Below are 13073 nucleotides of genomic sequence, written 5' to 3'. Positions count from 1 at the left end.
AATCACACTCCAACACAAACTCAAACACAGACGCCATCAAAATTAACACATTTCCAAGATGCCATACTCTTGCCAAACCGATTACACACCCAACCACAAAACATTTGTCTACCGGAACAGGCCGGAGCAGGTGGCCATCCAAAGACTGGATGCGCGGCCAACATCCACGATGACACCCCCCACACGTCCCGATGTACGTCACTACTATGACACTCTTACCACGCCCAATTCGGGCATCGGGGAATCCGATTACAGCTACTCTAGCTCTGGAGAGTACGCGTACAACAGTTCGCCAGGGGACTATGATCAGAGCGAGCACACTTTGATGCAGGTTGTTACGGATGCAGGCAGAGATACGAGAGGTGATTACGATTTGATCGCAAATTTCGTGGGTCACACCCAAAGGAAGACAACAAAGCCACCCTCCATAAGCGGCCAGAACACTCAAGCCACTCCAGCAATAAGTGGGAGTACAACCAAGGGTTTCACCACACAAACTGTAAGGGCTAAAAAGCCCACAACAACATCAACAACAACAACCAGCACAAGAAAAACAACATCAACTACAACACCACCACCACCAACGACAACAACAACAACAACGAAACCCCAAAGGTATTTCGATAGTCCCATTGCGTTAGCATTAGCGCCTGCATTCAATTCATTCACCGTTTGAGAGCAACAAAGTCAAACTAGCAGACTCGTCTCTCCGTTTTTCGTCTCTCGGTTTTCCCTTGTGCAGTTTTAGTTTGCTTTTAAGGGCACAGTTTGTAAGTTCTCATTCGGCAATCATCTCACGCGAAAGCATTTCAAATCGGCTCACATTATACACAGACTACACACTCTCCGGAACGGTATGTCATAGATCTACCATCGGTGCATACATATGTATATGTAATATCTACCGCTTCTTCGATATCGCTTCGCGTTAGACTATCATTTTAAGTTGGTAAATGCTGCTGACTGTCTCTGTGTCCCTCTGTTCTTCTTGTTTTTCTGTTGTAATGTGATTAAGTACAACTCGTTCTCATATTCATTGCATGATTATTCATAAGATAACCGATACGTGTCGCGATATATCCGTACGCATGAGCATGATTTAATAATTTGAATCCATTACTTTGACAGCCCCAGTCGAGAATGAGATAACAATCCCACATATCTGAATTCTGAATTCTGAAAACTGAGAACCAAAAAGGCTAGGGACTGATACTAGGATTTCGAAAAATCGAAAGCTTAGCAACTAAGTTACTAACTTATGTGATTACTTATCCAAATACACGTCTCTTCAACAGCTCGAAAGCGCATGCAAATAAAATCTATATACAACATGCTATAAACATGTCAAAGACAACCACAAACACTACACAGCCACCAACGACCAGCACAACAACACCCCCAATATACCATCCTTCGACATATAGTTCCAATCCCTTTCTCAAATCGAAGCTCCAAAGCCTAGCCAAGTCGCTGGTCAGCTTTGTTGCCAACAGCCACACTCAAGGCAAATCGACTAATTATCATCCAGCTAAGATTCAGAGCCAGACCCACTCCCAACTCCAACTCCAAAGGCAACCTGAAGTCCAAGTCCCAGCCCAAGCACATCCCTCAGTCACTGAACCCTCAACGACGCAATGGCCTCTGGTGGAGGACAGTCCCAGCAGTCAACTAGAACATGCGGAGACCGTCTTCGATGAGAGTCAGAACGTCCACGTGCAGACGGCCGAGGCACCCAGTAGCCGATCCTTTGAGACCAGCACGTCGCCCAAGTTTCTGGACTTCATTAATGCCGCCGCATACGGCACAAGTCCGCGCGGTAATCTGCTGCACTCCGTTCCCGACAAAAAGCCCGTGAAGACAGCCTTCCATCAGCTGCAAAAAAAAAATCCATATAGTGGCGTGGAAAGAGGGTATCTAAATGACCAACGTTCGACGGTGCCACAGCAGCCGAATAAGCGCATACAGACCTACATCTCATCAGATGTGGAACCGCAGAGTTTCAGGTCTCCGGCAAGCGAACCCCTCGTGCCAGTTGCATCGATTGAGCTAGTGGATAGCTCAAGCAGCACACCAGGCACCAGGCCTAGTAAAGCGGTTCAATATAGTCTACAAAGTGGATCGCACGGCTTTAGTCTTCGTGCTGAGGATATCGGCCACAACGAAGGTCCAGTTGTCTCCGAGACGTTGTCTGATCGGAAGGAGAGTCAGCCACCAAGCACAAGTACGAGTACAATTACAAGTACTGGTACAAGTGCAAGTACAAGTACAAGTACTTCTACAACACCATACAACAGCGATGTGGATGTCATACCCACAACATATGCTCCACCACTTCGTATTTGGCGCAATGGACGACCCGCCATTCAGGCATATACCAAGGCTACAACCACGACTACAAAATCCGCTGCAACAGCTCCTTGGTGGACCGATAGTGTGGAATCCAGCAGCACTATAAGAACCACGACTACGCCGAAAGCTCAGGGGACGCCAAGCACCGAGCGGTACATATCGCCGGGACAAAGTTTCACGGCCCGCGCAAATCACTTTAAGGACAGCCTGAACCGCGTAACTGCCAACCCAGCAATGCGCTTTGTCTCACCATACAAGAGTCTTGAGAACTTACTGCAGGAGGAGCGACAGCATCCAAATACCATGTTGCGGACGACGGCCAGACCGCGTTACACAAATTCGCCAGCTTCACCGCCTTTCCTACAGACCACGCAGAAACCGCCAAAGAATCTCTTTCTTTCGGGGATGTCGCCTAGAAACACCAGTCAGGATGTCCTTGCCACAATGGCGACAGGAAATGCTCGAAACTTTAGCGTCAGCGACGCCATTTTGAGCACTTTTAGTCCCCAACGACCGGCACCAAGTATGCTGCGTAGCACCACCTCCAGCAGCACCACTAGCACCACCGAGACACCTCCTCCACCGCCAACGACAATATCGGCGGTAATCGCCTCATCGCCTATTCGAGTCTCCCAGGTTTCGATGCGTCCTCGCGGCCGCTCTCGCTACACAGTCGCAACTCTTGACAATTTATCGGAGAGCGTGGACGAGCCCACGACCTATGCCCCCAGGTTCAGATTACCCAGCAGTTACGAGGCCAATCAGTATCCAAAACGAAAGCCCCAGCGCGTCCGAATAGCCGGCAATCAGCGGCCGTCCTCCGCCGAACCCACGGCAAAGCCTCATGAAAAATACGAGTCATATAAGGCTGCCTTACAGGCCAAGGATTCAACTCTTTTTAACTTTCAAAATGTACAGGGAAAGAATTTATCCGCGGAATCGGTGAATGACAAGTTACTTAAACGCAAACCAATTGAGAATGAGGCTAGCACATCGGATGGGCCACGAGCCGAGGCATTGATTGGGCATCAGCTACTAGAAGCCAGGCAGCAAAATAGCATAGAGGAAATGGGAACCGCATCGGCATCTAGCTCCACAGAGCACGTGGTAGCCATAACAGACCGTCCCCCCACTGTGAAGTTCCTCTACTCAAACAAATATCGCCAGCAAACGGCAGAACGCACATTAGCGGAAAGTCTTCAGAATGCCGGGTACCTAACTACCGGCAATGGGCGGATCCAAAAGTTCCGTCCTGTGAGTGTCCTCGAGCAACTGAAGCAGTTCCTCGCCGGCAGCGACAGCAATAGCAACAGCAACAGCGATGAGAGTGGCACCTCCCAATTTGTTGACGAATATTCGCACCCAGAAATAAAGGCAGCCGTCGATGAAATCAAGCAGCTTTATGTACCCACGAGTCGATCGACTACGATCACCACTACGACCACGCTTCGTCCTACCACTACGCCTATTGCGCCTCCCACTACTACCTCCCGTCCTAATATCGGAGGTGTTACTGCTCCGTCTAGACCAATAGCAAGCCAATCCAAAGCCTATTCCTCCTATTCCTCTTCCACTTTTAGCATCTTGAGCACCGATCCTCCCACCTCTCCAACAGTCAGATCCACCCTGAGCACCACTCCCGATGTTAGTACCACTAGAACTCCCACCATCCCAACAACAGTTCCTCCAACAACTGCTAGCGCCACTGCCACCGCTACACCCTCTTCCATGTTTGCTCCGCCAACTGCGCGCGCTTCGAGGGTTAACAATGTCATAAGATCATCGATTGCCGCTGCTGCCGCCCAATCGTCCAGCTCGTCAGGCTCTCTCTCAGGCTCCTCTACCTATCAGCAGCAGCAAATGCAACCAGCGGGTGGTAAAGCTAATAAGTTCCAATTTGGATTTGCTTCCAACAATAAGAACCAGCAACAACACCAACACCAAAACAACAATCACAACAGCAACAACAATGCCGCAGCCGCAGCCTCAGTGAAATGCTCTGATAGCACATTGAGCGCCAAATGCAACGAAATCCCCTCAAGGTATAGAAACTCATACCGATTGCTTCTAAGTTCAGTCGAATACCAAGTCATCAATCTACTATCTATATCGCTCTCTATTCTCTCTATTAGAATTCACCGTAATTTCGTTTTTGAACACCAACCAACCCATAGTCCATAGTCCCACATAGTTACACTGTACTGTAAAGTAAAGTATTGTACTGTACTGTACTGTACTGTACTGTACTGTACTGAACTATACTGTACTGAACAACAACTATACCGTTGTACTGTTCTATAGCTTCCTATAGTCTCTCATTACTCCCCACATTCACCCACCTCTAATACTCTATATAGCTACTTCGTACTTGGTTGATGTTGAATGTTGGCTTTCTACTTAGTCTCTGTGCCCACAGCACAGCACAGTACTCGTATCTCTTAGCTAAACCACAAATACCTAATAAGCAATAAACTTTTGTACACATGTACATACATATGTATTCTGTAGGTACGTACATATGATCACAGTAATCCAGTTCCCTTCACTTCACTTCACTTAAATTTCTCGCTGGCCTAGTGCAATGATACACCAATATATTCGTATAAGTACCTGCTACTTTTTAGCTGCTGTGTAAAATGTTGCAACAAATAAAAAACCAAAAAAATGGTAAACAATATCTAAGACGGTGTACGTATGGAATTCCGTTGTTAACTGATCACGGCATACACAAGGTGGTGGCCCGTTTAAGTTCGTAAAATCGTAATACACCTTCAGTTGTTTTTAGTTTTTATTTTTCGTTGAAAATGAATTTGTAGAATCAAAACGTGATTTCATGTCGCAACAATGTGAGAACTAAGAAGTTTGAAAAACAACTTAAATCGATTGTATAACAATGTTTGTCTGGGCGTAATTCCAAAACTATGAACTCGGTCTTCACAGATTCCCGCATTCAATATAGAACACAAGATACAGAAAATATCTGTACCAGTACCAGTTTCAATTCGCACATTTTACCGAGCTTTAATTTAGTAAGGGCTTGCGTGTCGCCTAGTTTCGCAAGTAAAGATTTAAGTTTGACTCAACAGCCACAAAGGCACGTAGCACGTTTTCCAGCTTCTGGAAGAAGGCTTGAAGCACCCAAGCATCCGACGAAAATATTACCATCCCAAGAAAAGTGTCAAAATCCGAATTATACACATCTCTGCGGTCTCTTATAGCCTCGTCTTTTCTCAGCATAGTTTTAGCTCCCAAAACCCCACAACACGTGACAAATAAGTATACAAACTATACAACTTTTTGGTTCTCACTATATAATGATGTCGAATAATTGGCCGATAAATTCTTATAAATCTTACTTTTTCTGTTGGTGGTGGATGTTCGGTTTTGGATACAAAAATGAAACTCATCTTCAAATAAACACTAACCTTCATCAAAATGTATATACATATATGTACCTTCTAGTATGTAAAGACTAATGAAATGCATTTGATGCATGTACTCGTATCTCTTGCCTATTTGTGTAGCACGAGCTAGTAGATAAGTAACTGAAACTCTAACTCTATCTGAGTAGAGCATTGCTTTATTAAGCACAACTTGAATATTCGAAAACTTCATACAAATCGCATTTCATCGAATTGTACTTAGAAACCACAATAGAAACCGGGGCGGCGCCATTTACGCTAATCAGGATCGGGACGTTGTCCCTACAGCCAACCGAGGAACACATCCCCCGTAAGTATCGCTAGATGTGAGAAAGTAAGAGAACATTTCATCTGACTACATTTATGACATTGCAGACGAACACGTCCCACGCTTAAGCCATCTGGAACTATTGTCTCAAAGGCTCAAGAATTTGTAGATATATATAGATATCCACCAACGCGGCCGGACCCCATATACCCACAGCCCACACCCGACAAAACTGCTGCCAAGTGCCGCAAAGATGTGTGCCTCCTTCCAGACTGTTATTGTGGAGGCCGAGATATACCTGGTAAGTGGGAATTTAGTTGTGTCTGACTAATATCGATCAGGGCTACTTCTCGTGCGAAATAACGAATAACGATGCATTGCCAATAACGTGTAGGCGGCTTAAATGTAACGGAGGTACCACAAATTGTATTAATAACGTTTGACGATGCGATCAACCCCATTAACATTGATATCTACAAAGAGCTTTTCAATAACAAGACACGCAAGAACCCCAATGGGTGTCCTTGGCGCGCAACCTTTTACCTATCCCACGAGTGGACAGACTATGGCATGGTCCAGGATATGTACTCTGAGGGACATGAAATGGCCTCGCACACAGTCTCGTAAGTTGCGATTACCGCTCACTTTGACGCTCTCCTCGACATCGATAAATCAACATCCACAAAGGCCACTGCATTAAGTCTCTTCATCTATTTCTTTCTTGCTTATCTTTTTTGTATTTATATTTCTGGGTACGAGAATGAAACTCTATTGTATTGCTTTTTCTCTACATTTTTCCATTCCATTACCGTGCATTTTCGTTTCGCGAATACTAGCCGAGCTTCCCGCTGAAAGCATACCGCAAATTGTTCTTTTGACTTTCGATGATTCCGTGAATGATTTGAATAAGCAATTGTACACGGACCTCTTTGAGAAGGGGCGCGTCAATCCCAACGGGTGCCCCATCACAGCCACATTCTACGTCTCCCACGAATGGACTGATTACAGTCAGGTGCAAAATCTCTACGCCGATGGACATGAAATGGCCTCCCATACAGTTTCGTAAGTAGTCGACATCCATGATCGACATCTCTTGTTACACAACACAGAATACACAGCACACAACAGCCAAAACGGACAAGTCGCCACAGCACCAAGGGCTAGTAGCTAGTAAAAAATATTTTTAGTAATCTGTAGTTTAGAGAAATCGACAACCGCACAAAAATTCCATTCCAAAAAATCACTTACGTCACTTAATACATCGTTGAACTAACAAGAGAACATTCCCAGGTCTAGTTGCAACTATCCTAACCACCAATTTGTATCTACAGTCACAGCTTTGGCGAGCAATTCTCGCAGAAAAAGTGGACTCGTGAAATAGCTGGCCAACGAGAGATTCTTGCGGCATATGGTGGTGTTAAGTTATCGGATGTTAGGGGCATGAGAGCGCCGTTCCTCTCGGTTGGCGGCAACAAAATGTATAAAATGTTGTATGACTCTAACTTCACCTACGACTCATCCATGCCGGTCTATGAAAACCGACCCCCTTCCTGGCCATACACTCTGGACTACAAGATTTTCCACGATTGCATGATTCCACCCTGCCCAACCCGCTCATACCCAGGTGTGTGGCAAGTGCCTATGGTCATGTGGCAGGACTTGAACGGAGGACGTTGTTCGATGGGCGATGCCTGCTCAAACCCCAGTGATGCGGAGGGTGTCACGAAAATGATTATGAAGAACTTTGAGCGGCACTACACCACAAACAGGTAAATCGAGTAAAATTATAAAAGTTATGTGTAAAAACGTACGTGAATTGATACATGTTTACCCTTAGAGCACCTTTCGGACTGTTCTACCATGCGGCCTGGTTTACGCAGCCCCACCATAAAGAAGGCTTCATTAAATTCCTCGACGCCATCAATTCCATGTCCGATGTTTGGATCCTAACCAACTGGCAGGCTTTGCAATGGGTGCGGGATCCAACACCCATATCCCGCATTAACTCTTTCCAACCATTCCAGTGCGATTATTCGGTAAGACTCTCATTGCTGAAGGAACCCACTAATGACTAATGCTTAAATATATTTTTAACTAACCGAAGGACCGGCCGAAGCGCTGCAACAACCCGAAAGTGTGCAATCTATGGCATAAATCTGGCGTTCGCTACATGAAGACTTGTCAGCCCTGCCCAGACATCTACCCTTGGACCGGAAAGTCGGGCATCCGATCATCACGCATCGATAATGATAATGTTGAGGAACCGGCGGCGGCGTAAGACATCGTCTATCATCAGTCTCTTCTGCAGAACGCAGAGGAACAAGATCATAGGCTAACAGCAGTCTGAAGTAGCAGAAGGAACAAGTAGCGAAGTAGCTATCTAAGACGCCGAACTGTCGAAGCGACGATGGTGGTCATGGGTAGCCCAAAATACGGAATTCACTCGTTAAAATGTTTTCATTTACTTTAATACTTTAGCTAATTTTTTAAACGACAACAGCAATCATAGTTAATTTTTTTTGGAGCATGTGACTACAAATTATTTATTCCCTCTTACATACAGTGCATACTCGGTACCTACTATATCTGTATATTCCTATAGATTGCTTGTTATACGGATTCTTGTAGTTGCACACGCAAATGCAAGCCCAGCAGGACCCTTGTAAAGCAATTAGGCGTAAGACTGTAGACTAATAAGTACTAATACTAATAAATTGTGCGTGGTTGGCAGCCCTTTGGGTCCTTTTTAAGATGCATGAGTAGGCAAGAGGATTGGGAAAGAAGCCAGAAAGCCAGAAAGCATGACACGTAGTGGTTAGGCTAATGTATTTTCATTTAACTTGTGATAAATATTTACAGCTGAATTTATGTATTATTATATGTGCAAAAGTCTCTTCAAAATCATATCCTTATCTAGCTCCTTTTCACGAATATCGCAATATATTTTTATCTTTCTATTAAGAGTGTTTTTGTCAAACCATTGTCAAGTTATTTGATTATCCCTGGAATTGGGTGCATTCAAATAGATACGTTCTTTCGTACATATTACTACCCCTTTCTTTCATTCCACTTCATTCTGCTACACCTAAGTATTTAGTATTTAGTACCACAGCTAAGATTAGTAGTGGCAGTTTTAGACTTTTAGAGTACAAGCAGAAGATATTGCATACTGATGTATGCTAAGAATTTATCATATTATTTAAGTTTTATACTAGTAGCATTCTGTATATCATGCACATCCTTTTGAATTGTTAGTCTTGGTAATGGATAATGAATACGATACCGGATTGGATCAACTGATAGAAGTCAATGAGAAAACGTATAAAGTGAGGAGCTGGCAGCGAATATACATAGACATAGATAAGACGATATTATTGCCAATACTTAGCCGCGTTCTTCATACAAAACCAACTTAACTAAATCGACGTGCAAGCCAATCGAATGTTCGAAGTTTATCACGTAAGATATGATTATGCGAAAGTATTAAGGGGATTTGAAATGCAATAATTAAAGCGACATTGATAAGCGATTCGGTTTGCTAACAAACAAACGAATACATATATGTATCATATAAGGACATCAAAAATAAATAGTAAACTCTTCACAGCAGGGCGCAATGTATGAAACATCTTGACGAAACGAGTGAATTAAGTATTTTGTGCTAATGATTGTAAGAACCTACACCTATGTATGTATGTATGAATGTACGTTGTATGTCTATAATAAAGTTTAATATTTAAATCACAATTAACCACTTCGAGCATCGAAAATATGAATTATCGACTTTTGTGAATAAGCGGAAGGGCGGAGCTCTGCAGCAGGTGCTACAATTAATATCAAAGTAACAGAAAATGGGTGTAATTTGATGAGGTGATGAACCCTTGCGTGCAACACTGCGACTGGCTATTCAAGCAGTTATAAAAGGAGCAGCATGTGGCACTCTGCACACATTTCAGCAAGACGTCGTTGAAAAGTAACCATCATGTGGACGAAGTGGATTGTGCTGGCACTGTTCACTAGCCAATGCGCCGAGATAGGTGCTGCATTATATCCAGTCGACTTCACTGAAAAGTGTGTTAGCAGGCGACTTATCAATCGTTATGGTTTGAACGAAGAAATCTATGGGCTGGGAATTTGTGGAGGCGGAAAACCAAATCAAATGCGTCTCCGACGACGTGTCGATTCAACTTTTCACGGCAAACCAAAGCCACGCGGAGAGCTTCTGGCCAATAAATTTCACATAAATGCATATAGTTTGGATCAGACCAACTCTCTTGTGGCGCTTGTCAACAAAATAGCTCATGAGTACTTGGGAAAGTGTCCACCGGTTATATATTACGATGCTTTTGTGGAAAAATCGGATGGACTCGTGTTGGAGACTCTATTCAAGGTAAGTTCGTAAAAGTGACCAATGCAAAACCACTGTGAACTCGAAATCATCGACTTTTGCAGACCATTCCTATTTCGTTTTATCATGGCGAAATCAATGCCCGCTATGAGGCTGAAAATCCCCACCTCACAAGTCATATCGACAGCAATTGCAAGAGCTACATTCTGTTCCTTTCGGACCCGCTGATGGCACGTAAGATTCTAGGTCCTCAGACAGAGAGCCGCGTGGTGCTCGTCTCACGGTCAACGCAGTGGAAACTCCGTGACTTTCTGTCTTCAGAGCTGTCCTCAAATATGGTGAATTTACTCGTTATTGGGGAGTCGCTGATGGCGGATCCAATGCGTGTAAGTACAAGCTTATAATAATGCATTCCTTGGAGATTCACTCACCTTTGTCGCAGGAGCGTCCGTACGTATTGTACACCCACAAGCTGTACGCAGATGGTCTCGGCTCGAATACACCTGTCGTTCTTACTAGCTGGATAAAAGGCGGTCTATCCCGACCCCACATAAATCTCTTCCCTCCAAAATTCCAAGCTGGCTTTGCAGGACATCGTTTTCAAGTTTCTGCTGCCAATCAACCGCCTTTCATATTTCGTATACGCACTTTGGACTCTTCGGGCATGCTGCAGCTGCAATGGGACGGCGTGGAGTTGCGGTTGCTGAACATGATTTCGAAGCGTCTGAACTTCTCGTTGGATATCTCAGAGGCTCCTAGGGTGTCCGATAGTCGCAGCATCGTTGAGAACATTCAGACGGAGATTGCCCAAAAGACAGTTGACATAGGAATGTCCGGTATTTACGTGACTGCGGAGCGTCTGCGGGAGACCGACATGTCCGTCGGACACTCGCGCGATTGTGCGGCTTTCATTACGTTGGCGTCCAAGGCGCTGCCAAAATATAGGGCCATCATGGGCCCGTTCCAGTGGCCAGTTTGGGTGGCTCTTATTTGCGTGTACCTGGGGGCGATCGTTCCGATTGTATTCACCGACCGCTTGTCGCTGAGCCATTTGCTGGGAAACTGGGGAGAGGTGGAAAATATGTTTTGGTATGTGTTTGGCATGTTCACAAACGCTTTTACCTTCACCGGCAAATACTCGTGGAGCAATACCCAAAAGAACTCCACGCGTTTGCTTATCGGCGCCTATTGGCTCTTCACGATAATCATTACATCTTGCTACACCGGATCGATCATAGCGTTTGTGACATTGCCGGCGTTTCCAGATACGGTTGACTCTGTCTTAGATTTGCTCGGCCTCTTCTTTCGCGTTGGCACGCTGGGTGAGTAGCATCAGTAGCAAGTAGTCGACGAACAGTCCGTAATAGAGCCCACGTCTTTCACATGTACATGTATGCACATACATATTTATAGACAACGGAGGCTGGGAGACATGGTTTCAAAATTCCACACACAATCCCACGTCACGGCTTTACAGGAAAATGGAGTTCGTCGGGAGTCTGGAAGAAGGCATCGGAAACGTCACGCAAAGTTTCTTTTGGAACTACGCATTTCTTGGATCAAAAGCTCAGCTTGAATACTTGGTCCAATCGAATTTCTCGGATGAGTAAGAACTATTGCTTTGGGTCAATGATTTTTACAGTGATTTTTCATGTAGAAATATATCGCGTCGTTCGGCACTTCATCTGAGCGAAGAGTGTTTCGCTCTCTTCCAAATTGGTTTCCTGTTTCCTCGAGAATCTGTGTACAAGCGAAAGATCGACTCTATGATTTTGCTGGCCCAGCAAAGCGGACTTATTAGCAAAATCAACAATGAGGTAAGCTGGGTCATGCAGCGTTCAACATCAGGTCGCTTGCTGCAGGCCAGTTCGTCCAGCTCCCTGCGAGAAATCATCCAGGAGGAACGCCAGCTGACCACCGCGGACACAGAGGGGATGTTTCTCCTAATGGCACTGGGATACTTTCTGGGCGGAACTGCCCTGGTATCCGAAATCGTAGGAGGAATCACCAACAAGTGCCGGCAAATCATCAAACGTTCTCGCAAGTCAGCCTCCAGCTCGTGGTCCTCCCAAAAGAGTTCCGCACTTGGCCCAGGTGGAGAGCGTACATCTGCCCAGAAAATAGAGCACGACGAACGCAAGGCGGCGCGTCGTGACGCGGCGGACGATGGCCAGAAGATGAGTTTCGGAAGGCGGGAACTTAATTTGACGCGCACAACGTTTCGTGAATTATATGGGAATTACAGCAGAGCAGATCAGCAGCAAAACTGTGGCCACAAGCCATCGGATCTCGTGCAGTCCCACGAGCACGCCGCCCAGAACGAATCTCTGGATTGTTTGGATGAGTTAATAGCTCATTTGGAGAAGGCCGAAGCTCAAAGTGACCCTTCTTCAGCTCAGCAGTTTTTTCCTGACGAATATTTTGGTGCAAACACCGAACACGCGAGCGTCGAATGTTTTGGTCCAAACACAGAACAATCGAGCGACACAACACAGAAGTAATTAATCAAAATGGCGTATTTTACAGAAATGCAAGGGCAAAGGCGCATGCTATAACGGTTTAAACAAAGATGTAACTTCACAAACTGTTTCTCCCTCTGTACGTCATACACCTTGCAAAATATATCTGTAAGACTCACCTTGTTGTGCTAACGCATCCAGTAAAAATCATCTAAAATTCGTGTAGA

At 45.1% G+C, this 13073-nt stretch overlaps 2 protein-coding genes and 1 long non-coding RNA gene across 15 annotated transcripts in view; 2 read left to right on the top strand and 1 right to left on the bottom strand.

Annotated features, from left to right (window-relative positions):
• LOC108162497 (mucin-12) overlaps positions 1–9786 on the top strand; it is a 42518-nt gene extending 32732 nt beyond the window's left edge. For 5 of the 13 annotated variants that reach the window (XM_017297257.2, XM_033393183.1, XM_017297260.2 and 2 more), the window contains 8 exons: positions 121–615; positions 1296–4391; positions 5995–6081; positions 6147–6340; positions 6434–6662; positions 7371–7808; positions 7877–8075; positions 8144–9786. In XM_017297257.2, coding sequence (XP_017152746.1) covers positions 121–615; positions 1296–4391; positions 5995–6081; positions 6147–6340; positions 6434–6662; positions 7371–7808; positions 7877–8075; positions 8144–8317 — 4912 coding nt within the window. In that variant the 3' untranslated portion in view covers positions 8318–9786. Of the gene's footprint in view, positions 1–120; positions 616–1295; positions 4392–5994; positions 6082–6146; positions 6341–6433; positions 6663–6875; positions 7102–7370; positions 7809–7876; positions 8076–8143 lie in introns of all 13 variants that reach the window. The other 8 variants (XM_033393184.1, XM_017297261.1, XM_017297258.1 and 5 more) reach the window with 7 other exon arrangements.
• Positions 1–10901, bottom strand: part of LOC117188795 — a 27267-nt gene extending 16366 nt beyond the window's left edge. Inside the window, exon 1 of the long non-coding RNA XR_004472841.1 lies at positions 10819–10901. This is a non-coding gene — a long non-coding RNA (uncharacterized LOC117188795). The remainder of the gene's footprint in view (positions 1–10818) is intronic.
• Positions 10004–13073, top strand: LOC108161313 (ionotropic receptor 21a). The gene is made up of 5 exons (XM_017295533.2): positions 10004–10429; positions 10492–10773; positions 10830–11709; positions 11801–11993; positions 12045–13073. Exons 1-5 carry the CDS (start codon positions 10022–10024, stop codon positions 12886–12888), a joined length of 2607 nt encoding a protein of 868 aa, XP_017151022.2. The 5' UTR covers positions 10004–10021; the 3' UTR covers positions 12889–13073.

This window comes from Drosophila miranda, chromosome 4 (genome assembly GCF_003369915.1).
Source record: "Drosophila miranda strain MSH22 chromosome 4, D.miranda_PacBio2.1, whole genome shotgun sequence".
In the NCBI taxonomy this organism is placed as follows: Eukaryota; Metazoa; Arthropoda; class Insecta; order Diptera; family Drosophilidae; genus Drosophila; species Drosophila miranda.
The sequence above is the reverse complement of the archived record's forward strand: the minus strand, read 5'-3'. Positions and strand labels throughout refer to the sequence as shown.

Excerpts from the sequence above, each read along its gene's own strand:
- LOC108161313 (XM_017295533.2), top strand. The coding sequence starts at position 10,022 with ATGTGGACGAAGTGGATTGTGCTGGCACTGTTCACTAGCCAATGCGCC. Across the intron at positions 10,774-10,829 it reads TGATGGCGGATCCAATGCGT|GAGCGTCCGTACGTATTGTA; the intron begins GTAAGTACAAGC and ends CCTTTGTCGCAG. Across the intron at positions 11,994-12,044 it reads CAATCGAATTTCTCGGATGA|AAATATATCGCGTCGTTCGG; the intron begins GTAAGAACTATT and ends TTTTTCATGTAG.